The sequence below is a fragment of the Nomia melanderi genome, chromosome 7 (genome assembly GCF_051020985.1).
Source record: "Nomia melanderi isolate GNS246 chromosome 7, iyNomMela1, whole genome shotgun sequence".
In the NCBI taxonomy this organism is placed as follows: Eukaryota; Metazoa; Arthropoda; class Insecta; order Hymenoptera; family Halictidae; genus Nomia; species Nomia melanderi.
In genome coordinates, this window is record NC_135005.1 from 15,540,751 (window position 1) to 15,566,509 (window position 25,759).

Below are 25,759 nucleotides of genomic sequence, written 5' to 3' on the forward strand. Positions count from 1 at the left end.
AAATAATTCATGTGTATACACTGTGCAAATTCTATAAGATTCCAGTGTGTTAGTAACAAAATATTCAATTTCATCAACTTCGAAGTACAGTTTTGTACCTTATATACTCTTGTCATGACTTCTAAAATGGGTTACATAATGAAAATTATTTTACACGTGGATAAAATGAATTATTCATTTTTACGCAAGTTAATGAATTCGTTCCATTAAGTTAAATACTGACATCAGCAATATTTATGAGTACATATTTAATTTAATCTCATCACTTCTGCCAGGTATTTTGCAATACAAATTACGTAGCACCTTTTGAGACACGTTGAAAAATTGCAATACATAACTGTGCATCTCGTGCATCTATATAAAAAGCATGTTCAACATACAAGGGGGAAAGGAAATACATGAATGAAATTAATATAATCTAAAGTCCGACTAGCATGCGCGCCACTCTGCGCGCAGATCTGGTGTCTGGATAAACAATTATCGTTTGGCTGACACATTGTATAGTTCACCACCGGTCAAAGCTTCTTTTCTAGTAGCTGGTTAATCGACGATGGAAGTACGGTCAGAATTAATATCAGAACTCAGTGAAAAGTTCTTTAAAAAATTGGAGGATGAGGGGCCGTCAGATCCCAGTTTGTATATTTATTTTCATTCCATAAAATAAATCTTCTCTTGCCTGTAGCATGCTCAAAGTACAAAAGTGCGATCCGATCCTAGTGTCAAGAGCCAAGGTCAATTCCTTCTTTTTTGTTACCTTGTATGTTTAATAAAAAGTCTAATTAGACTATTATAACTGTTTGCATATTTCCCTATGTTTCACAGTTACTTTCTAATGAATAATAAATCATACAATATGTTTATGACAATACATGAATCTTTTTATGAAATAAAATTTCAGTGGGATTTCATCCTGCAGACATTGCTAGAATTAAAGAGAATAAGAACTGGTTAAGACGATTTTTAGAGCATACCGAACAGAATGTAGACGATGCGCTTAATATGTTATGGGACACTTGCGTTTGGAGAAAAAAATTTGGAACAAATGGTAAATATTCAGTGAATAAGGATTAATGATTTTGTTTGCACATTAACATTGATAATAATTTGATATTAAATATCAGTACTTATCTCATTGTAGACATTACAGAAGATACGGTAAGAAAAGATTATTTAGAAGATGGATTATGCTTTATTCATGGTAAAGATAAAGATGGTAAATCAATGTTTGTGATTAAATATAAATTGTATACTAAGAAAAGTAAAGACTTTGAAGACTTACAAAAGGTTGTAGTGTATTGGTTTGAAAGATTAGAAAGGTAATGTAAAATTAATGAGAAATATTAATGTATGTGAGAAATGTTCATGCCATTCATGTATTCTATTATTTTAGATACACTAATGGCAACCAAATATCACTTTTCTTTGATATGATAGATACTGGTATTTCAAATTTAGTAGATACAAGGTTCATTGAATATTTAATCAGTCTTTGTAAAAATTATTATCCAAATTTTTTAAATTACATTATCATATTTGAAATGCCATGGATGTTGAACACTACTTTTAAAATTATAAAATCATGGTTGCCGCCTAAAGCGATTCCAAAAATTAAGCTTATTCAAAGGAGTAACATACAAGAATTTGTGGACCCTAATGACATACTCATTTCTTGGGGTGGCAGCAATGACTATACCTTTAAGTTTGTATCAGAAGCACAAAGTAATATAGATACTACAATGAATGGTAAAGTTGATAACAAAAAGGTATATAAATAAGATATAGCATTCTTAAGAAGTTGTTTCAATTTATAAATTAACTTTAATCTTACAATATTTTGGAATTTTTAGGTACATTTTGCAGAAGGTTCTCCAATAACAGAACAATCTCCAACTAGTTTTGAAGATCGAGGAAGCAAAGAGGAATGTGAGTAATACAGTTTTAAACATGTATTTATGTTCTGATTTTCCTAATACATGGTACATTACAGTGTTGTCTGTTGAACCAAAAACAATTACATTTAATAAAACGGGAAATGAAACAGCTGGAACAATTACACTCAGAAATACAACTTCTGATAGACCTTTATTTTACAAGGTATTGGATAATTCTGTGTTTTTCAATATAAATCAAACAATGTTAACAATTTCACATGATTATTACAGGTGAAAATCACGTCACCCGAAAAATTCAGAGTACGACCAAGTTCAGGAGTTATATTACCTCAAACAACCCGCATTGTATCTGTTGTTTTACAACCTGGATATAATTTGCGAGGCCTTTTACACAATGATAGATTTTTAGTTATGTGCCTCCCATTGAAAGATGCAAACACACCTGCTCAAGAAATAGCTGCACTTTGGAAGGTAGTAATAACACTATTATTATATTTAATAAAACACATAATGATGGAAATGTAATTATCAATTTATTTTTTCACAGAGTGAACCGTCACCAGAACAACATAGATTGCGATGTTGCGATGGAGATGCCGATAGTAATGATATACAAAAATCTCATTCCATATTGTCATCTGGAATGTCAGAAAATAGTAGAACAACGGACACACTGTTTCATAAAGTAAGTAAAAAGTAGTATAGTACCATGATAAAGAAAGAAGAATATTTCTAGTAATTGGATTGACAAATTGCAGGTAGCACAATTGAAAGAAAGTAATATAAAACTTCAAAGTGATGTGACTTTTTTGAAATATTCACTATTGTTTTCTATAATAGTGACAATTATAACGGCTATACTGGTTGTTTACATTTTAAGGATTGATATTAAAAATTCTATGGATCAAGATGCCTGTCATATTCCCCATGGCATATAGGTTTTCAATTAAATATCTATCCGATTTCTTTACATATGTAGTAAAACTTTCTATCGTTTCATATTTATGTTTATTGCGTAATTCGTTATATTGATTACCATTTTCTCCATTTTTAGTTCTTCTAGTTCCTGAGTTTTTAAATATTTTTGTTATCAAATTATGTGAAATTTATTTGATTCCATTATTACTAATACAAGAACAATAAGTTACTGTTATTTAAGGAATTCTTATGTAAATATATTTATCAGGAAGGAAGATGTATTATTATTATTATTATTATTATTATAAAAATATATAACTAAATAGAAGTATTTTTATAACGTTTTACACATGTTTTTAGATGCTATTCGTATTCAATATAAATCATCTTATACTTTGTTGTTTAATTACGAAGATTTCTGAATTTTATTTGTCTCCAGTTATTCATACTACATGCTCATTGTATTGTTATTAAAAGTGTTACATATAATACACAACGTTATTTATATGTTCTAACTAGAAAGTATGTTTCTACATTACACTGATATAGAATAATAAACATCAATGTGGCTAATGCAAAATTCATACTAAGATAGAACAAAAACTTTCACTAAATCTATATACTATAATTAATACTTAAATATGTGTTCATGCTTTCTTAGTAATGTTTTTATAAATTGTGTTACTATAATAAAATCTATATTTAATATACTAATACTTAAAGAGAATTATTTATTATTTATTTGCTTGTTTATAACTATGCTATTTATTTCACATAAGATTTAAGAATAGTTTGAAATATTTTACACCTGATAGTGTTAAATTTTCCAAAATTCATATACTCTATTTTTCTTTACGTTAATTTCATCTGAAATCACGTATTCATTGGAATCGCGAAACACATGAATGTCGTATATTTTAATTAAAAAATTTATGCTTACGAATCATATGACACGAATCGCACAAATCATCAATATATCTTGTAATAGTAATCGTTTTCCAATTATTTCTAAAAATCTGATGATAATAAAAAATTATTGGTTATGCCAACAGAGGCGGGGCGTAGGATAAACTGAACGTACAATCACGGACGACTTATCTCATCTGTGATGCCAGTTCCGATTATACTTTCATTACAAATATATATATATATATATATTTGCAATCTTTCGGGAAAAAAGTACGATATCTCTATTAACTGGGCAGTGGTTTCCCCACCAACATTTTTTATTCCTTCCCCTTCTCCAGCCTAAAAATTTCCCGCTCTTTTCTCATGGCGTCATTTTTTTATCTCGCCCCGTCCATATCTGATCAGACGTGTATACAACAAATATATCTGATCGACGTTACCTATCGTAATTGACATTATCATAATAAACCAATGAAATAGCAACGCGTGTACCGATATTTTTTGTTTTTAATACGAAAAGTGAATAAATGTGAAAAGGAGGAAACGGTGGATCAGCTAGGTAAGGTCACGGAAGATTTAACGCCCGGAAGTACCTAAAACGACGGTCGTCCGGTGTAAACACGACGAGTGACGCGTACCATTGCGCAGCTACCAACGCGCAGCATTTGAACGTTCGCAGTTCGATCGGCCATATTGCCCTCCGGGTCTTACACAACGCCCTCACACGAACGATCGTGAGTTTACGAGGTAAGAGAATATTTCGAGGTTTCGTGTGGTGTGCGAGCCTGGCACAACGTGGAAATACATTTCCCTGTGAAGAAAGACAATTTTCAGTAGTAATCGAGGAAACCTGTGGCCACTGGTCGCGAGCAAAACGCGGAACATCGGTGAGTTATCCGAAGCACGTAGCAGAACGGACAGTATTCCCTTCCGTCGCGTCCTCCATATTGATGACAGCGCCGACGGTGATAATTTTCTGAAATTTTTGTCGTTAATGCCCCCTGTGTCCTGAAATCGAAAGCACCCGCGTTGTCTTAAAAGCTTTCCGACAGAATGCGCAACTTCGGGGACCCTGGTGTCCGACGAGACTCCTGTTAGCGGTTGCGAAAAACCTGGTGGACCGCTACGTATTTCCACGCGCTCCTTCGCCCATCACGCTGCGATCGCACATTTTGCCCATGGCGTCATCCTCGTTCGCATTACCCGCTTCGCGTGTTACATGGCGTTCCGCGGCGGCGTGTGTCGCTTCTGTCAATCCTGTTTCGTTCTCGGAACGCTAATGACACATCTGATATGCTGAATTTCGGTGATTGCCAATGCGTGGTCAGACTCCAATTTTTCCGTTCAGCCTTCCGTGAATGCGCCCGTCCATTCTTTCGTACCTTCAATTTCTTCACCTAGATATTGATTTTAGCCGTATTTTCTACACAGTCACGATGCCTCGTGTATTACCGCCTTTATTTCGGTGGTAATCCAGTGAAGCTCGTGTTACTTGTATACATGCACGTGTTTTGTATGTTACTTGATTGCAATACCGATCACACTTGCGCATTCTATCGATACCCTTACCGTACATAGCTGCATACCATGCTTGGAGCTTATGTTTGATTTTTCTTATGATTTTGGAACTATATGAACAACTGCATTCATTTGAGGACATTTATGTATATCCTTGAATTTATTGCATTGATGGTTTAAGTTGTACATAGCTTGTTTATGTATGACAATTTTTTAGTTGGTTCAGTATTAATTGTTAAAGAATATATATAAAGCCTGTCTTTCTGAGCACAATACTTTTCATTCTCATTACAATTTTAGTATATGTTGATATTATGATATAAAGTTCAAGTATGTATTCTTTTATGAATAAAATGTGCAGTTTGTTTGTACTATTTGATTTCCATTAGATGTTAATTCGATGACATACAATGAACCCTTATTTGAACTGTTGGATTATTTTGAAACAATAACTTACATGGTTTATATTGTAATTGACTTATTGGTACTATAAAATAAAAGATGTAATTGATATTGTTTCAGACTAATGAGAGAAAGTATAGTTGCATGATTTAATGATCTTACCATGACGAGTAACGTAGCAACAATTAAGTTAGAAGAGGGGCAAGAATCTGTGACAGAGATACAAACTTACTTGGAGACATTTAATAAAGAAATAGAAGGTGGTCAAGGGGAGCAATTGCAGCATGTACAATGTTAGTCTTTTATATTCAATTCACGACCTTCTTTATATGTCTGTATGAAAATACAATCACTATTAACATATGATATTGTAGTGCAACAAGTGGAAGGGTTGTCAGGTGGCGAAGAAGGAGGAACTTATTTTGTTGATCAATCAGGTCAATATTACTATCAGGCGAATAGTGATGAAACACCTGTGATGACACAGGTGCAGATCCAAGAAGTAGAGGAAGCTGATGTACAAACTGAAGGAGACGGTTCTCAGGAAGAACAGTACCAAGAAATCGAGGAACTTGAAAATGTTGATGGAGATGAAGATGTATGTTAGAAGAATTTATTAAGTGTTAGTTACTTGTATCTTTCTCTAAAAAAAGTATTTGATTAATCCACAGGGACAGGTGGCTACTAATGGAAACAATCAAGTTGTCATCAATTCTGGTGATGCATATCAAACAGTTACAATTGTACCATCTGATACTAATCCTGGAGAAGTCAGTTATGTGTTAATTGTTCAACAACCGGATGCTGAAGACAAAGAAAGTCGACCTGCTGAAAGAGAGGGAACAGAAGGTGAAGAAGGGGAGGGTGAACAAGACCTTACTGTGTACGACTTTGAAGACAATGAAGATAATGAAGCTCCTGTGGAGTCAGAAGCAGAGGATGATAAAACCAAAATTATTAAGTTCCTACCTAAGAAATCGCAAACAGTTACTCAAGCTCATATGTGTAATTATTGTAATTACACAAGTCCAAAGCGGTATGCTATCATAAATTTTGTTATTCTTTTTGTTTAATGATTTGTTCGTTCTGTTCAGTAAGAAAAAACTTGCATTGCTATCCAGGTACCTACTGTCAAGACATATGAAGTCACATTCAGAAGAGAGACCGCATAAATGTAGTGTTTGTGAAAGAGGGTTTAAAACATTAGCTTCACTACAGAATCATGTTAATACACATACTGGGACCAAACCTCATCATTGTAAATTTTGTGACAGTGCATTCACAACTTCCGGTGAGTTAGAAATTTAATGGATGTTTTATACTTTGGTCATATGCTTCACTTTTATGAATGAATCTCGTTAATTTGTTAGTGGAAAACATCTTAATATGAAAGCATAGTGATTATTATTAGTGTTTACTTTTAGGTGAACTTGTTAGACATGTTCGATATAGGCATACACATGAAAAACCCCATAAATGTCATGAATGTGATTATGCATCTGTTGAACTGTCCAAATTGAAGCGTCATATTAGATGTCACACAGGGGAGCGTCCATATCAGGTACATTAGGCTATTACTTTATCCAACACTTATCCCATTTAGTTACACTGATTCGTTACACATAGTTACCATTATCATCTATATATAATTCATTCTATACCTGTATTTTAGTGTCCGCATTGTACATATGCCAGCCCTGATACATTTAAGCTCAAACGACATTTACGAATACACACTGGAGAAAAGCCATATGAGTGTGATTTTTGCCAAGCAAGGTTTACACAGTCTAATAGTTTAAAAGCTCACAAACTTATACACAATGGTATGTTGAAATTTCAAGTACATATATGTATAACTACCCTAACATATAATATTCTTGAAAATTCCCTTATTGTTCATAATAATGTCGTGTATTACAGTCGGTGACAAACCAGTATTTCAATGTGAACTGTGCCCAACGACATGTGGCAGAAAAACAGATCTCAGGATTCATGTACAAAAATTACATACCTCAGACAAACCTTTGAAATGTAAACGCTGTGGAAAAACATTCCCAGACAGGTGAGTATATGCAAAAGATGTTTTATCCCATGAAAACATCCATATTATTTTATTTAGAAAAGATGAGGCACATTATATCTTTTGATTTTATAGATATAGCTATAAACTGCACAGTAAAACTCATGAAGGAGAAAAGTGCTACAAATGTGATTTATGTCCATATGCATCAATATCTGCGCGACATCTTGAAAGTCACATGTTGATACATACGGATCAGAAACCTTATCAGTGTGACCATTGTTTTCAATCATTTAGACAAAAGCAACTACTCAAGCGGCATTGCAACCTTTACCATAATCCTACTTACGTTCCGCCACCGCCACAAGAGAAAACTCATCAATGTCCCGAATGTGAACGGCCGTTCAGGTATGTATAAGACGTTCATATTAAATAAAAAGAAAAACAAGTTACGTAACAAAGCTAATACTTTAGGCATAAAGGAAATCTTATTCGGCACATGGCTGTTCACGACCCAGAATCGTCCCTTCAAGAGAAGCAACAAGCGTTGAAGATGGGCAGACAGAAAAAGATTCAGATCATTGATGGACAAAGGGTCGAAGTTATGACAGGTTAGACTCAAATTAGAAATTAATAGATCTCGCTTCATTCACTTATATGTGTATAATCGATAATGAGTACTGCCTCTAAACTGTCGTGAACAAAGTAAATTATTGACACATATACGATGAATAACGGTAGAAAATCGTTGTCACAAGGACACTTACGATATGATCTGTCTTCAGGTCATTGACTAACATCCATGTGTTATGTTATGGTAACAGGTGATTTAACTTCTAAACTTAAAGGTTATGAAGAGGAGGAGGAAGATGAAGAAGATATGATGGCAGTTGAAGGAAGTGATGGTCAACAATATGTGGTGCTGGAAGTGATTCAACTAGCCGATAATCAGGGGACCGATCAAGTGTGTATTTTACAACACTACAGTTTGAAATCCAAGTGTTATTATATAGAGATGCGTGTATAATAATTTTGGCGTTGTTCACAGATGGCTGTGGTAGCGAGCGAAGATGGAGACTTGGTAATGCAAGATCCTTTGAGTCAGGAAAGCGGCATTGTAACTGGTACAGGGGAAGATGCAGATGAAGTGGAAGAGGACGACACGGAAATGGATGATTTAAAAATGGATTCGGGGACGTCTTCGAAAGCTTCGTCTCAAAACACGCAAAGCGATCCAAAGTTACAAAAAGAAATGGAAACCTGTTTCGGGTTTGACGAGGTAATTCAACATTTCGTCACTTTCGAAGAGGAATACTTAATGATCTACTCTGACGATTATATTAAATTTTAATATTCCAGGAGGAAGAGGACGAGGAAGAAGAAGGCAGTAGCAATATCAATATATTGCAGACAATTTCGTAATGAGAAGAATTAATCCGAGAGGACCTGCGTCAGGAATAGTCAAATGTTTTTTGTCTCTCTCACAGTGTCAGTGCACAAACTGCGAGTGCAGTGAACTACTACTATTTGAAGACTCTGTGCATAGCTCCAATGAAGCTACCTTTCAGGGCTAGAGTGGTCCACATACATGGTACAAGAACTCTTTTTGCCACTAGTGCATTAGGTGTATCTAATAATTTATGAAGGAACAGTAGTCTTGTGGTTTAGTGAAATATCAAGCGAATGTACAATTATGATAATGTAAAATATTATTTTACTTTATTATCAGTGAAAATTATTATCTCTTTTGGAAATCGTCGTAAACCGGCTAAGCATGTTATTACTGATAAAAAAAGCAGATATATTAAGAGTATAGGTTGACATAATATTTTTAAACGAGTTATTTAAAAACTTTAATATAAAAGCACGGCGCATAGTAAAATGGTTGAGCTGGCCGAACACGTCAGTCATTGTTGGAGTGTGGTTAACAAAGACGAAATTATAAAATGAAGTGAGGCTGCAGTGTAAATAAATGCTTTCCATTACACCTCATTTTATAGACAAATACAGTTTTTCTGTGAATTACTAGAATAACGAAGGCGCTGAATTTTACGTTGTATAACGCGAGCAAGATTTGCAAATACATAGGGATGTATATAAAAATCGGTAGTAACGAGAACGAAAGATTAGGAGTATTTCGTTGACCCCGAAGGATGTTACATTCGTCATTGTATATAGGTATTTCGTAATAATAATAAACTGTCATTTTACAACTAAGTACCTACAAATACTATTAATGATTACAATTATACGAGGTGGATCTTTTTGTTGATATATAAAGGTATGAATGCCAGAAAATAACCCAACGTTGAGTGTAATGTTACGATTACCAGTGTGTTTGTAATTTTCTCCCCCTTTTCTTTACAACATTTCTTTTCCTCGTTTACAACGCAAGCTATTTAAAATATTCCTCTTACCGGGTTTAATTGTGAATATTAAAAAAGAACAAAAAAAAAGAACGAAAAAGAACAAGAAGAAGAAGAAGAAGAAGAAATGAATTCAATCGAATCAACGTTAGACGGATTTGTATAGTAAGAAATTCTGTAACTGTTTGCTTTATTATGTAATATGCGATTGTGTGATATTCAGAGACGTTAGTTTTTCATCAGTACGGATTTTATAGGTTTCGATTGTATAATCAATTTATTACCGTAAACGTAATTTAACACGCAGTTTTTCGTACACTATTGCACGTAAGTTATGCTATGTACCTCGAAAGAAACTAATACTGTAAGAAAACGAAAAAAAAAGAAAAAAAGGAAAAAAAGAATGAGAAACAAAGAACATGTAACATTTTTTTACACTCGTGCTGTAAAATTGTAATTGAGTGACTGATAATCATTACGTGCTCTGCAAGAAACGAAGCACTTTCGTACATTATCCCAAAGAAAAGTGGTGTAGCATTTTCTCTATAATAAACGTTATGTCATCGACAATGCCTTCTAAGATCCTTCGACGGCTCGAATTGTTTTGTAGCATCCGTTCCCATTCCCCGTTGCGGCGCCGGTGCAACATTTCTATAATAGAGATCGACTATCCTCCGCGGCGCTCTCGGGATTCGTCGATAACACGTCTCGGAGCGTTTGCTCACGCCTTTAGCGTTATTAGGAAAAGCCGCACCCGGCTGCACCCTTCACGGTCGTTAACCCCGTACATATTCACGTATCATCGTCTCGTTTATTAAGCTACTTTTACGGAACCCGCGCGCGCGGTATAGTGTATTTGCAACGGATTTTATTGCGTCACTAAAACATCGGGGAAAAAATAGAAATGCCTGTAGCCGTTTTAATTGGCCCATTAAACGGCCAGCTTTACTACTTTTATAATACGCGAACTTTCTAATTGGTACAACAATTTTTCATAAAGCCGGTTGCCTAATTCTAGCCATCATTATGAAATTCTACGTATCCAACGATTATAAATAATTCCAGAAAAAAAGGAACGAATAGTTTATACATTTTATTCAGAGCCGTTCCAACGATGACCCCGTAGCGAGCATTTGACCAACGCGATTTATGTGCCAAGACAATATGTCAATTCGTTCGTTTTACCCAGCCGATGGTTCACGCCTTCCATTTGTATTCCCGGTGTGTCCGTAGGACGTAATAATAATCTCTCTTTCAAAGGAATGTCGAATGAAAGCGGATGTAACAATACGCGTATAATTTCGTGCGTGCAAACGAATCGGCCGCGCGAACTTCGATGATCTCCGTCTGCGATCGTTACCTAACCGAAACCCTCGTCTTTCCTAAGTTGCACGGCATCTGCGCGCCGTGCCACTTAACAATGTTGTCCATTTTTACGAAGCCGGGGCACCGATCTATAACCGTCGCGGTATCTCATGCGCGACCTATAATTAAATGGTACCCCCGGTACACGCGGTCCGATCATACTCTTCGACAATGTAATTACACCCCGCTGATTTATTCGACATGAAAATTATTAGCGCGGAGAGTGTCAGCCGAGCTGTTAAGTCGAATTTTATTAGCCTGTTTTAATCTTATCGTTGAAAAGATGTCGCATAAACTCCGCTTTCCAATTGCTCATTTATGGTAACGACATCGGGAGGCGTGATGTTATAGTCATCGAAACGACAGCGCGAAATTTACAAATAAATATCGCGCGAGCCGAGATCCTCGATCGAAATATATATTCGTAATGTGGCTTTACTCGGAAACCCGGGAGAACTGTGGACGTTATCGTAAAAACTGATGGAAAAATTGATCATCCGACCACTTTTTTCAGTCGCTACCAGTGACGTGCGAAGGCAAAGTACGCCGAGTGTTCTTACAGCTAATTCGAAGTGATTATGCGAGTGTCGTGTCGTCTGGTCTAATGTGTAAAACGTGCTTATGAATAGAAAATAGCGCATATCGTATGCGGTACACGCGGAGTAATTATTATAAATATATGCGACTGCGAACCATTTTGAACGTTTCGTCACATGTGATGTAAAACTGGATTCTATAAGCATCAAACATTGTTTGTTATTGTTTCGTGTCAATATCTTCGGAAACTACAAGGTGCCTCGGAAGTTGGCATTTTTAGAATGGTCCTCGAACGCGTATCGCGAGTCACGCGCATAAAAGTTAGCCGATAAAGTTAGTCGACCCTTTAACTCTTTGCACTCGAGAGGTGACTCTCAGTCAACACTTGATTTGATACAGCAAAACTAATCGAATATTTAGTATTTTAAATTAAACTTTGTATTGCTATGTGGAATATTCAAATAAAATAGCTTTGTTGCTTAATTTATCTGTAAATTATTAAATTAGTTTCGAACAATGTCATCTGTATCTCATCAGAAAATGTTGAATATTTCTAGTGAAAAACTTTCGAGCGCAAAGGGTTAATATTATACATGACTTTATAATTTTGCTGTATCAAATCAAGTGACGACTGAGAGTCACCTCTCGAATGGAAAGGGTTAATTGACGGAATAATAATTAAACGGATACTTTACTGTCGGCTTTAGGTGGGAGCCAGCAGCGACAGGCTGGCGCGGAATCGCAGGGCTCCGAGCGATTTACGGTGACACGTTTTCCACCAAAAGATAATCTCAGTTCGACAACGTTTACACACTACTGTCGGCAAACGAAACGGACACGGGGACAAATGGACGTGGCACAGGATACAGGCCCACGCGAGTGCACTCTCTTCGCCTCCCACGGTCCTTCTTTTACGCGCAACGTATCGGCGGTGTTATAAAGTGCAGTTCGAGCCCTCGAGATAAACTTCACGCGAGATTCGCTGTTCGAGTAAAGAAAACAAACTATTAACCCTTTACGGGCGAACGTCGACGGTTCGGGGGAGATGAAATTTTCATATTTAGAATACTAGGTCGCGAACAATGATTTCATCGCTCGAACTTTTTAACTGGAAATATAGACATATAGACGACGCTCGAAGCTGATTTAACGATAATTCACAGATAAATTAAGCGACAAAGCTATTTCAAATATTTTCCATCGCAATACAAAGTTTCATTTAAAATACTAAATATTCAACTGTATAGTTCTGCTGTGTCAAAGAAAGTGGTGACTGAGAGTCACCTCTCGAGTGCAAAGGGTTAATTCCTTAGAATTCACTTTTGTTTTTGAAATTCTGGTTAGATTAGAGAGTCGACTCTTCCGGAAGAGGATAGAAACTATTTGTAAAATATTATAATCTATTTGTTCAACAAGTTTATCGCTTGTTAAATATGTTTGTCTCGATTTACTGTGAAATTAGAAGTTCTGGTTACATTACGATTTCGAGGCCGCTCTGTATATTGTCTGCAGTGTACCGGGGTCCTAAGGTCATTTTCACTAAATAAGATGACGTGTCTACGTTCGCGCAGCGTGATCTTCAATTCTGTGACGACACGCACGTCAAGTAGCGGATCTATTGATGTCCGTGGTGCAGGCTACTCGTAACAATGGCTGCCGTGTGAAAGAAGAGGCCGATGGCCGGCCGAACGGCCATGTTGAAACAGTCTTTTCGCTGGAAAATTAGAGGAATAGCTTAACGAACTCGTTCCAGCCGAGCCGATCTCGCGCAGTAATGATTTTCAATCAACGAAAATGTCTTATTAAGCACGCAGACGTTGTTACGCAGGGGATTTACGGCGCCGTATTGTTAACGTGCGTAACGTTCCTTAATGAATGCGAGAACCAGTTCGATGCACAATAATACTGCGACCGAAGAAAGTTCTAATGAAAGTCTTCGAACGGCGCGTACACGTAATCCCTTGCATCACTGTAATGGGAACTGCAAATATTTCGTCAGAACGACGCTGTTGCTGCGCCAAACACACCTAAGATGGCGTTCGTTAATAAATAAGAAAATTCCTCGTGATCCAAGGATATTAACAATTGATTTGAAATGTCGTATAGAATTGAATCGATAGTCATAGTTCAATATTTTATTCGAGGTTTTTCATCCAGTTGCCAATACTGTGAACCAAATAAATGCATAAACAAGCGAAAGCAAAGACGTGCGCACGTCAAAACGCATTAGTTGTCGAGACTGTTGCGATTAACGTCGGCGAATAGCGCGGTGAATTCTGTGCATCTCGGTTTGTTTGCTTATTTAAAATCGCGTGTGCCCGAAAGAGTTAAAATCGTGATTCGACTGATCGAGACCGAGCGCTCGGATCGCTTGCGATACGAAATGCCAGAAAAATGAAAGGAAGGGTGAGACAACGAGAGAGAAGGCGTAAGTTGGATCATGCCTGATTCCATTGCCGCGAATAAGATAAACCAACCGTCGTCGTGTCGGTGAACTCGTGTCGCTGTATAATGCGGCTGACTTCTCTTTATGCGTTTGTCCGCGGGCCGCAATAAAACGCGCGTGCATATATTATGCGGTTGCCTTTTCACGAGGACCACCTAGACGGCCCGTGACCATGGACAATGATGATCTAACCGTTTCCGATGTTGTGGGAACTCCGTGTCCCCACTGCATTCGCCGATCGAAAGGATAGAATCCGATGAAGAAACACACTGGCCGGCGAACCGATCCGCGGAACAATGAATAATAAAATTGTTTTCCTTAATTTCAAATGTACATTGTGCGCAAGCGAAAATCACCTTTTCCCACCGCCAACGCCGCGCCTCGCGCCGTACGCCGATGATTCTCGCACTCGCACGACACTTTCAATTTCACGTTCGTATCCTTACAGTCACGATTTCGAATTTCACGCGAGAACAGTTTTACGGGAGCGCATGTGACCTACTTACATTTTAATGCTCTCCGCGGAGTATACGCCGCAAGTAAATACATCGGACTGAATGAAGCGTCGGAAGCGCGGCGCGCTGTTCGATAAGTGATTTGCAAGTTTGCACATCGCTGCTGGAATACATCGCCCGGCGAGGGTACAAATGTCACTGATTGCGAGCCAGCCGACAGTGCATCGTTCCTTTTTCGGTCTATAGGGGCGCCATCGCGACTTTATCGTTAATTGTCCGTGTAAACAATGGGAGGTTGTACAAATGTTGGGACACGTATGTCCTGATTTTCCTTTTAGATACACTGGGAGAGGACTGACCGTTTCGTTCGTATGATAAAGATCATCGAAACAAACGGTGGGCTATCGGACAATCAACACGATGAACGTCGCATGATTTCATAAAAACTACTCGAAATGAGAAGAATAGAACGTTAAATCGTTTGATTGAATTGTCATTACTGCAAGTTCATTTGCTAGTCGCCACATTAACTAGTATTATTTATAATATAGAAACGTTTTCAAATAATCATTCAATTGAGTGAACTATAGCAATTCTTAATTAGGCAATCGCCTGGAAAGTACTATGACTACAACCTTCCTCATTATCTTCAATCGAACTTATTCAATTGATTCTATCGAGAACTTCGTTTTATAAAGGCAAGAAAGATATTCGACAAATTGCAAATAACTCGAATTCAAGACTTATTTGCAATTTGTCAAATATCTTTCTTTCTGACTCGAATTCAAGACTTACTAAGTAACAAGAAAAAAATGAACAAAACGAAAGGCAATGCGTTGCTAAGGGAAACGGAGATCCCATTCGGTTAAGAGTTAAGATCATTCTTCGAAAATCCTTCGAATTTACTTCTGATTAACTTCGTTCGTCGAAGACTTTGCATACTTCGAAGTATCTTCGTCGGCGAAGGGTTAAACTGCCGACCAGTCAGTCATCGCGTGATATCGGTCAATGGCAGCCTGTCTAGATCCCCGGCGCGAGCTCGGCGCAATCATATAAACAGCCTCGTGTATACATTCGGGTGTGTTGTACGGCTAAATGGAAAACGCTCGCAACGGACGCCGGGCGGGCCGTGTATATATGATTTTCGAGATCCGTTCAAGAGCGTGTATTCGCGTGACGTGCACGTATCGCGCGCCGCGCCATGAAAGCGATCCTTTCATCCTTTATGATCGATAAAGTTGAAATTGCTCGATCGTTCTGCTTTGCTAACCTTCCCTCCATTTAGCTGGGCGATTCGTGTTTTAATAGGCGGAGTCCTGTAACGACTCCTTACAGTGTAACAAAGCTTGCGAAAAACGCAACGAACAGCTCGCGTTGAATCGCTCTACTTAAGTGCACCGATGAGAATTCGAGGTAGAACGGCTAATCTCTAAACCCATCTAAATTCCTTCCAGCATCGCTACTTTGCCTACCGGCCTGCTGAAATGGGAATACGTTGCTCATATCGGCAACGTGATACTTCGATCTGTTATACAAGGGAACCGTTTCGAAATGTTTGTCTATTCGGAACTTGCGATCGACTGACATGTGAACAATCGAATAATGACTTTCGAACATTTCTTAATAAAAGATATAAGTGTGAATTTATTAAGATTTTTATTGGTTTGTATTTCAGGTTGGGTGTTAACCCTTTGCACTCGGAAATATTTAACATTTCCTAACTAAACACAGACGATATTTTTCAAATTAACTCATAGAAAAATTGCAAGTGAATTGAGAAAGCTTTTTATCCCAATATTGCACACCGATGCATTATATACAGTCGAATATTGAATATCAAATTTTATAGTTTCACTACATGAAATCAAGTGGTGACAGAGTTACCTCTCGAGCGCAAAGGGTTGAATATTCAACTTCATAGTTTTGCTGTATCGAATAGAGTACAAAGGGTTGAAACTTCCCTTGCTTCCGTGTACCTGTTAGTTGGTCCCGGGACATCGCGAGCAAAGAGAGCTGAACGCCGAGCGTAATGCACGCCCGTGGCGTTTCATTCAGCGTGATAATTGAATTTCCAGCGCATCGAGCCGCAATAAAAAGGTTCAGCCCTCCCAGCGAGGGTGGCCGACGCCGGCAGAGTTTTCTGACGGACGGAGACGTTCCGACGGCAGTGGCAGAGACCAATGGCACCGATCAAGATATTTGACTTCTGACTGCCGACGGGGTTAACTTGAATTTATGGGGGGGTCGCGAACCGCCTGCCACTCGACAAACCGGATTAAATTGCGTTCGCGATTGCGGCCGCGGAGGGACAACGCTCAACGTCCGGCAGCGTTCTCGCTCTTCCAGCTTAATTGCCGAAGTTGCGCCGTCGGTTTTGCCGCCGGCAAACGCGCTTAATCGGTTAAAATCGCGGTACAATTCCGTTAAAATCGCGCTACCGGTTTCCGAGTTCGCGGCGGCTTCGTTATCTTACCGACCTCTCGAAAGTTAACGCTGCGACGTGAAATGACGAGAAATCAGGAGCTCGCAGTGGTTTCTTTCGTTAAGTCGTAATTACCACAGTTGACGGGAATTTCTGTGGAGTTTCACGTTCGAAATTATTTAGAATACACGTCGCAGCAGTGGTTTCGGGATGATTACTTTAACACTAGGTTTACGGGCATTCATTGTACACTTCATTCTATTATTCCTAAAAGAATTGATGCTCGTTTATTTAGATTGTGGAAACTGGAGATTTGATAGTAGGTAATTGGGGTACATGTCGGTGTGATCGCATCAATCAAAATCGGCGTGAACGTTTACATAATATTTCTAAAATCCAATATGCGTCAGTTTGACGCGTTCCGTAAACCTAGTGTTAAATACTCGTTAAATTTAGTAATACGAACAGTATAAGAATGACAGAAAATCAAAAGCTCGCAGTGGTTTCTTTCATTAATTCCTAATTACCATAGTTGACAGGAATGTTCATGAAGCTTCACATACGAAATTATTCAGAAAACAAATTACAGCAGAGGTTTGAAGATGATTACCTTAAATACTCGATAAATTTAGTAATACAAAGAGTATAAGAATAACAGAAAATCAGAAGCTCGCAGTGGTTTCTTTCATGAATTCGTGATTACCACAGTTGATAGGAATTTCTGTGGAGCTCTACACTCGAAATGATTCAGAAAACCCCTTGCAGCAAAGGTTTGAAGCCGATTACCCTAAATAAATCTAGCAACGCGACGAATGCAAGAAAGTCGCGCAAAACGAGACACGCCCGACTTCAACCAAAAACGAGAACGGAACGCTCGAATATTAAAATTCCAGTTTTCCACGAGGATCCTCTGTCACGGGTGAATCCTGTTCGACATACGCAAGCGCGTTTAATATTCTCGGACGGTGAGGATAACCGGGCGATATTGATGGGTAAGAGTGGCTGATTGCGAACGGGGTCAATGTCAACTGAACCGTGAGATAGAAAGCCTGGGAAAATTGACCCGCGGCCGTGCCAGTCATACTCCTCGGATAATCCGCCGCCATACCACGCGCGCGGCGCATCCTCGGCGGCACGATTTTTCCCGTGAAACGGCGGAAACGGTTAACGAGTGAAAATGATTTCACCGAATTCCATGCGGCGTGTTCCGAGCTCGCTCGCTCCGCGGATCTCTCGCCGCTCCAGATCAGAACAAGTACTTTAATTGCAGGATGTTGTTAGGCCCATTGCGAGGCTCGGGCCGGCGTGAATGACTTCATCCGCGGAGCGTGACCGGGGCCGATGCGACCGACGGTAGGACACACGCAACACCCGTAACCCATAACGCCCCGTAATCGTGCCCGATTAAGTATCGAATCGATCCACGGAAAAATTTATTGCGCCGTTTATCGCCGCGGCGTTGTTTGCGGACGCGACGCGACGCCACGGGGCAGTTGCAAAATGCACGCCCATTCGCGGACACGCACGATGCACATATACGGGATCGTGGGCATATACGCGACGAGAAGCTGAAATAATCAACTTCCTTTTTCACCGGCGACGACTCGGTTGCTTAATGTCCCTTAATGCACGGGCTTGGGTGGACTTTTTGCGCCTGTCCGCCGCGAAATGTGTGATTTTCCGTGACGGGATTGAGACACTGTCGCTTCGGATAAATTGTTTCCGCGCGCGGCCTGTTATTTAGCTTGTCTCTCGCTGTCAATGGGAACCACGGATCTTCATTATCCTCTTATGAAACCTTTAACCGTTAACCGCGGAATTCAGTTGGAAAAACCTCTGGTTCTGCAGGCAATAAAATAAAATCGAGCATGTACTCGTCGAGCAGACGAATGCGCGTAGAGTATATTCTAATGGAAGATCAAAGCGAAACAAAGAATTACGTTTATGTGAAAGAATAAACTCATCGCTGAATTAGTATCAAGCTTTACGATGACGTGTATACTCGAACACAGTTAACTGGTTAACTGAAATCGTGTTCTTATTCACATCGAGGGTTTACCATGTTATTGTAGAGATGTCGGTGTTTACCGATACTTCGCGTATAGAATTCGATTGGATTGCATCGAAATAAACGTTTCAGAGGAACGTTCTCAAGCGAGATACGTATACGATGCAGTAGATATATATATCCAGGGATGAAACAAATATCCGGAAGCCGCGGTTCCATGCAGCCCTCAACGTCAGACGCAGGTTACCAATTAACCGGCGTATTCCCCGAATGGAACAGTTTTTGATAACGCGAGTAAAACGAGCCCGACGACGAAAGAGCATTGTTCCCGAACGAAAACGCTCCCTGGAGCAACGCGTGGTTCGAACAGCTGACACGATCCTGCGTGGCGGCCTTGCGTAATTCGTGTTACGTAACGCCGATGACAGAGGCTTGGATCGGCGTCATCGGCTTTGTCCTAAGCTAAATATCGATCACTGTCCCCCGTGCGCGCGGTTATTATCGCGGGTATCGTTTCGCCGCGCGATTTCCCGTTGCTCCGGAGCGGCGCCCCTTCCTCCCATAGAAAAAAACCTCCCGCCACGGCGACAGTTATGAAAGACTGTTAACTCCGCCGCTCCGGCGCATTGTGCAATAAAACTTAAGCATTCACGACACTCTTCATCCGTCCGCGCCCTCCACTCCTCGATGCCTCCGACGCTATCCGTTCACAGCCAATCACGTCATCATACTTCGCGCCTTTTATAATCTTCGCTACCCCCTTTTACGCGTCGTTGGAGGATTGTTTTATTCGATGGGGACTGTCGGCTGTTCAAAGGTCCTCGTTGAACGCTCCAGTGTCCTTAAATTAACCCCTTAACGCACAGTTTTTTTGAAAAAAGCCGGCCAAAAAAAATCTTGATATACTGCGCTTTTGTTTCATGGAAAAAGGCTATATTTTATTCTTGAATGAATAAGTGTTATAGCTTACAATCCCATGTAAATGATAAATATCAATAAAACGATTTTTTTTCTTTGCTTTCACATTATTTTCACAGTTTGGCCTGTTTTAGCCTGAATTAACTCGAGCATGCAAGTTAAGGGGTTAAGTAAACGGTCAATGATTCTTATTTTAATTAAGCTCGTCGGTTCTGTGAGGGGTTGAAATAAAGTTCAACGTGACGAAACGTTGTACTTTTAATTGAACATTAATAAATTCTTAGATTCTACAAGGGGTTGAAATATCGTTGAAAGCAGCCAGACGTATTTTTAATACTTTCACTGCCGCGTCACCCGAATTCGGGTGACATTATTTTTTACAGGAACGTGGACATTATTTTTTTTCATGACGTATGGAACGAACCGAATTTTGTTGAATATACGAGATATAAGAAAAATAATGGAGCAATTATTAAGAATCTTGATTTCTCAGTTTCTGGTTAACGGAGAAAACTGTTTCGACACGGGAGTTTTGATGAGTGTTCACGTCGCAGTCGAAGTGTTAATTGAAAGGCGAAGAGTTGTTTTTAAGCGATACGAGGAGCAGACTCAAGTTCGGGATTCACCGTGGAAAAAACCGAGTACTCATTGCGGATTCAGATTCGATTCACTCCTCTCGCGGCGGTATCACTTTCTCCGCGTCGTGTTGAAAATGTAATGCGGGGAGATCCTCCGGGGCTAGGCTTCTTACTATTCGGAGAAATATCCGCATATTTTACCGCGCCGCTCGTGTCGATGAGCGTGGTAGTCGTGCCTATTGTCTAACTTCGATTATGGAGAGGCTCACATCCGCCCTGCGTTAATTTAGCCTTTGTGCTCGTCGGCTCCGATACACCGCGAACCTATAATTACAGTCAGAGAAATCACGTTCCCTCTCGTTTTCGCTATCGACACGCGCCGATATTCCCCGGGCCCCAAAAAACCGTTTCCTTCTCTCAGCCCCGACATCGAGAGCACTTCTGGGCGTTGTATTCTTATTATTCAATCACCCATTGAGTAATACGTTACACAAGGCACTATAACATCAAAGACACGGACGTTGTTGTCTCTGTCGTCGACTGAACTCCTCTTTTACTAGCTGAAACGTCGAGTTCCCGATTCTAAAGATCAATCGTGGCAGTTCCTCTGGTTCTCCAATCTCACCCAAAGCTATTCAAGTTTAACACGTTCACCCAAAGCTATTCAAGTTTAACACGTTCACCGACGCGAAAAACGTTTTATGCGTCACTTATCCTTTCTATAGCAAAGATACGAAGCAAGAATTATTCATTCTTTGATATGAAAATTCTATTAGTCATTTTCTTGTAATTTGAAAGCTCCGGTGATCGGTGACATCTATATAATGCAATTTGCGTGGAATCGACGCGTTTACACTTTGACTGTCACCGAAAATTCTATTACCCTACTATCTAGTTATTCACTTTACGGAAAATTTGTATTCGATCAATTATCTTCCAAGTCATAATTCTCTTGTAATTTGAAAGCTCCGGTGATCGGTGACAGTCAAAGTGTGAACGCGTCGATTCCACGCAAATTGTATTATATAAATATCACCGATCACCGGAGCTTTCAAATTACAAGAAAATCACTTGGAAGATAATTGATCGAATACAAATTTTCCGTAAATAACTAGATAGTAGGGTAATAGAATTTTCATATCAAAGAATGAATAATTCTTCGTATCTTAGCTATAGATTCACATTAATTAAATATTCTATCATCGAGCCTCCGATTCCCAAGATTAAAAACATCCAGCAAAATACATCTCTCATTACCAAAGTCCAGTCAACGAATTGTCTTCGACGTTAATCGTCTTCCCGAATGGCCGATAAAACGCGAACAACGTATCCCCTAAACCGTCCGCTAACTCCGGCGAACCGGTCCGTTTGATCTCTGCTCCGGCAGAAAGTGAAACCCGCCGTAAAACATTTCGAATTGTTAATGTCGAATTCCGGGACGAGATTTGGGATAGGCCGAGGGCCCCCGTGCCTCCTCGCCGTTTCCCTTTCGTCGGTTCGATCCTTATAAGAAGCGTCGCGTCGCGTCGCGGGGAGAGTGGGTCCCCGGCGAGCAGCGAAATGAATTCGCGGCGCGCGGAACATAATCGCACCCACGAGAAACACCATAACCGGGCGTCACGTTACGTCTTTATCGGGCCCCGCTCCCCCGTCCGGAGAAAAAGCGGGGCTCCGATTCGCGATTCGAGGGCGTGGCGTGCGTGCGTCGTCGTTCACCGATCCGCAAGGACAGAGACATTAAAGCTTTATACCGTCGCGCCGCGATTTGCATGCCGCGGCCACGGATTTTCTCCTCGGTTTTACCCACGCGACACGCCGGGCGCGCACGACCCGGGGCGCGAGTCGAAAAGCCGACCGCGAACGCTGACTTCTCTCAAGGTGAACCCCCGGAGTCCGCGCGAGGGGACGACCGTCCACCTCCGGATCGGCTGCTGCACGTGTCGCGATCTCGTTTCCATCGGACCTCGCCGATAAAATATGCACGCATTCCCTCCGGACGATCCTCTCCGGAGAGCGGAGAGCACTTTCGTACGCTCGACTCGCGAACGGATTTCTTTCGCTTTTATGAACGAACGATTGGGCCTTAGCAGGCGGATCTTCGTGGTATGCGGTGTATCCCTGGGTTCTGAGACAGATGTTTCGATCGTTTTTATTCGATCGTTCACCCTTTGACGATGGTCGATATTTCGGCGAGATGAAATGTTTGTATTTAGAATGCCAAGTTGCAAGTGTTTTAATTACTTGGATAGCGAGAGTAGTTTCTGTTTTTTCTATTGTTTGAGTGATTGATGTAGAATTTAGCTTCAGCTGTTGAAGGTTTTGTAGATTTCGAAGAATCTTCGTCCGAAGTTAACTTGAAATTATTGGTTCTCTACAGAAGGGATCGAAGAGCCGAGGAATGGAAATTTTGATGATTCTTATCGAAGACTTGGCTTGTCAGGTCTTCGGGTCTAACGATGAAATCCTCGCAATGATGGATATTCTTGGCGTTCTGGAGTGTTTCGCAGGGTTCTGCTTGGGATTGTCCAGGCGCCACCGAGACTCAAACGAACGTGTTGTTCACCGCCGCCATTGCGCAAAACCGTGTATCCCGGCCGGCGATCTAGCATTATACATTGACAAGGTTTGCGAGAGACACGCTTGTGATTGCTTCATATGATATTCATCAAGTACGGGCAACTGGGACGAGTCACCCCCATGTCCTTGAATCTTCGCCGGGGTTGCGCAATCGGCGGGCATCTGAATATCGGTGTTGTGTATCTCCACGCGGAAAATGTTTCTTCGAGAGTTGCCTGTGCTTCATCTTCTGCATCCACTGATGGGTGAAGCGTAAACGATTCGTCAGGGAATCCTCTTCAAACACTTTTTGCTCCGCCTGAGATTCCCCGAGGAATCCTTCGAGGCATCCTCGTTATCAACTGAATCGCGGCTGCGCGAGTTCCTCCTCTTACTTAATACCAGAACAAATTACGGATTACACGATTACCGGTCCAATTCGCAGCGAACGATCTTCATCCGCTAACGGTAGCTAAGACTGTCAGATGTCCTCGGTCGTGAAGAATGTCCACCCCTTGTCCCCGGAGGAAAGTCGCTCGTCGGGTTGATCCATCTGGCAATTTCGCAGCCCGTAAACATGAGATATTTAAAAAAAGAAAGAAAACAGAGAACAAATAGAGGAACCCGGTTCACCGAGGATTTTCTCGATCGTGGAAGATCAAAGCAGTCCGATCGTCGATCAGAGCCTCGTTGCCCGGTGCCTGTCACTGACCACATCCATCCTCCGCCCAGTTTTTTGTCCTCCGCGCGTTACCGGGACATCGACCGGCGGCTCGACGCATGAAAAGTGACGAAAGAAAAACGTTCTGCACGGGGGACACCATCCCGCGAGCGGGGTAAAAAAAGCGCGGCGCAGAAAATTCCCGTGGCACGATCGCTCGAATCAGAGTAGTCGACCACCGGGTCTCCTTCTTTTTACGATGAGTCATCGCTCGTGTGTCGTTTCTGCCCGTTTCTCTCTCGCGTTCCTCCGTCTTCCCTTCCCGGGCCTCTCGGCGACCTCTCTTTCCCTCCGTTTCGCCTCTCTCCGTTTCCACCCGTCTTTCTTTCCCTCGGTCCCATTCCTTTTCTTCGTCTCTTGGCATCGCCGGGACTTCGTACACCGAACTCGCTCGCTCGCCCGTTCGCTCGTTCGTTCGCTCGTTCGCTCGCTCTCCTTGCGTCTACTTCGCCGCTGGTAGGTATTCACCGAAAAGAAAGCGAAGAGAAAGAAAATGGCCGCGTCGGGAACACGGGAAGGGGATGGGGGAGGCGGAGGAGGAGGACAAAGGCTCTCGAGGTGGAGGCTTTGAACGGCCGCGGACCAAAGGGTATCCCGGCCGGGCTGCGTGTACCGTCGTCGTGCAACGAAAAAAGACTCGTCGTAAATGTTGCTTCGACCGAGCCGGCCGTCGAAAAAAAAGGAGGCACCGGGGAAAAATAAGAACGCCGAAATGTGGCCGCGGTTTAACTGCATCCCCGACGAAATATCGGCGATTCCCTGTCGGAAAAGAAAGCGTTCGGCGTCGACGCCTCCCCGGTCGTAATAACGCGGGCCCTGTTCCTCGAGAGCGCCTCGAAAGACGGGCAACCGTAACGGGCGCGCATCACCCAGCGCGCGCGCTCGGACGCGGTCCGCCAAGATGGCGGCCGTGGCGGGCGGCGTGCTCGGCCGGGGAATTAAAATTCGCCGGGAATTCGGTCGAAAGTCGCCGGACTGTTTGCACAAACCCGAAATAACAGGTTCTTCATGCCCGCCGAGTTTTATCGTCGGAACGGCGTTAACGGGAAAGCCGCCGCTGGAGAGAGAGAGAGGCTTAATTATCCGAAGCGAGAGGATGCTCGGGCTAATGGCGGCGCGGCTGCATTTTTCGGCGAGCTCGTTTCATTATCGCCGGTGCCGCGGTTTCCACGAGTATTTATGGGTGTCGAAGGTCCGCGGCGAACGGTACGCGCTAATTGTTAAGGGGCCCGTAACCCCGTGAATGTTCCTTCGTTATTTTCGCTGTAACCTTACGCCGGCCGTGCGAGTACTTTACCTTACCTACCTGTCGCGGCGTGCACCCGGTGGATATAAAATGTAACGCGCAAAACCTGGCCTGGCCGGGCGTATGGCCACGACGAGTTTGCAAATGCGCCGCGCGCCGGGCTATGAGCCGCCATAATTCAGTCCTCCGGGCGAGAATCGTAAATCCGCGGAATGTCGAATCCTTACGCGGCCGTGAACCGTTAAGTAGCGCACTGTCCATTATCTTTACGCGTCTGTTTCCCCTTTATCATCCCCGGGGAACGTGGGATTCCGTTCGAACGCGGCGCGCTCGCTCGCTCGCTTTTCTCGTTCGAAAGTTTCAGAGCACTAACTTCGTTTGGTTTACGAGTCGCCGGGAACATCGATGTTTAGCTTCAAGTGAGCTCGAGAATAACGTTCACTCTCTATCGACTATATATTCACGCCGGTAATAGATAACGA

At 41.3% G+C, this 25,759-nt stretch overlaps 2 protein-coding genes and 2 long non-coding RNA genes across 9 annotated transcripts; 2 read left to right on the plus strand and 2 right to left on the minus strand.

Annotated features, from left to right (window-relative positions):
• The first annotated feature begins 262 nt into the window (after positions 1-262).
• On the plus strand, positions 263-3,141 carry LOC116425025 (motile sperm domain-containing protein 2). Its single transcript, XM_031972193.2, has 9 exons — positions 263-632; positions 899-1,045; positions 1,139-1,316; positions 1,391-1,763; positions 1,848-1,923; positions 1,988-2,094; positions 2,163-2,363; positions 2,440-2,577; positions 2,651-3,141. Exons 1-9 carry the CDS (start codon positions 551-553, stop codon positions 2,828-2,830), a joined length of 1,482 nt encoding a protein of 493 aa, XP_031828053.1. The 5' UTR covers positions 263-550; the 3' UTR covers positions 2,831-3,141.
• On the minus strand, positions 2,964-4,219 carry LOC143174709 (uncharacterized). The gene is made up of 2 exons (XR_012998939.1): positions 3,751-4,219; positions 2,964-3,677 (listed from the first exon to the last, which is right to left on the minus strand). It is a non-coding gene; the product is annotated as an uncharacterized LOC143174709 (long non-coding RNA).
• Positions 4,220-4,322: 103 nt separating this feature from the next.
• LOC116425024 (uncharacterized) lies at positions 4,323-10,549 on the plus strand. 6 transcript variants are annotated; one of them, XM_031972188.2, is made up of 13 exons: positions 4,323-4,466; positions 5,760-5,932; positions 6,014-6,237; positions 6,311-6,675; positions 6,761-6,930; positions 7,064-7,200; positions 7,312-7,462; positions 7,560-7,701; positions 7,795-8,067; positions 8,134-8,270; positions 8,484-8,623; positions 8,708-8,938; positions 9,019-10,549. In XM_031972188.2, the coding sequence occupies exons 2-13, from the start codon at positions 5,803-5,805 to the stop codon at positions 9,079-9,081; spliced, it is 2,163 nt and encodes a 720-aa protein (XP_031828048.1). In that variant the 5' UTR covers positions 4,323-4,466; positions 5,760-5,802; the 3' UTR covers positions 9,082-10,549. The 6 variants fall into 6 exon arrangements, with proteins under 6 accessions (XP_031828048.1, XP_031828045.1, XP_031828051.1 ...); XM_031972185.2 differs by having other exon boundaries at positions 4,407-4,606; XM_031972191.2 differs by having other exon boundaries at positions 4,407-4,606; positions 8,508-8,623.
• LOC143174708 (uncharacterized) lies at positions 10,254-15,014 on the minus strand. The gene is made up of 2 exons (XR_012998938.1): positions 14,880-15,014; positions 10,254-13,641 (listed from the first exon to the last, which is right to left on the minus strand). It is a non-coding gene; the product is annotated as an uncharacterized LOC143174708 (long non-coding RNA).
• Between the last annotated feature and the right edge of the window lie 10,745 nt (positions 15,015-25,759).

Excerpts from the sequence above, each read along its gene's own strand:
- LOC116425025 (XM_031972193.2), top strand. The coding sequence starts at position 551 with ATGGAAGTACGGTCAGAATTAATATCAGAACTCAGTGAAAAGTTCTTT. Across the intron at positions 1,924-1,987 it reads TCGAGGAAGCAAAGAGGAAT|TGTTGTCTGTTGAACCAAAA; the intron begins GTGAGTAATACA and ends GGTACATTACAG. Across the intron at positions 2,095-2,162 it reads ATAGACCTTTATTTTACAAG|GTGAAAATCACGTCACCCGA; the intron begins GTATTGGATAAT and ends TGATTATTACAG.
- LOC116425024 (XM_031972188.2), top strand. The coding sequence starts at position 5,803 with ATGACGAGTAACGTAGCAACAATTAAGTTAGAAGAGGGGCAAGAATCT. Across the intron at positions 6,676-6,760 it reads AATTACACAAGTCCAAAGCG|GTACCTACTGTCAAGACATA; the intron begins GTATGCTATCAT and ends ATTGCTATCCAG. Across the intron at positions 8,624-8,707 it reads ATAATCAGGGGACCGATCAA|ATGGCTGTGGTAGCGAGCGA; the intron begins GTGTGTATTTTA and ends CGTTGTTCACAG.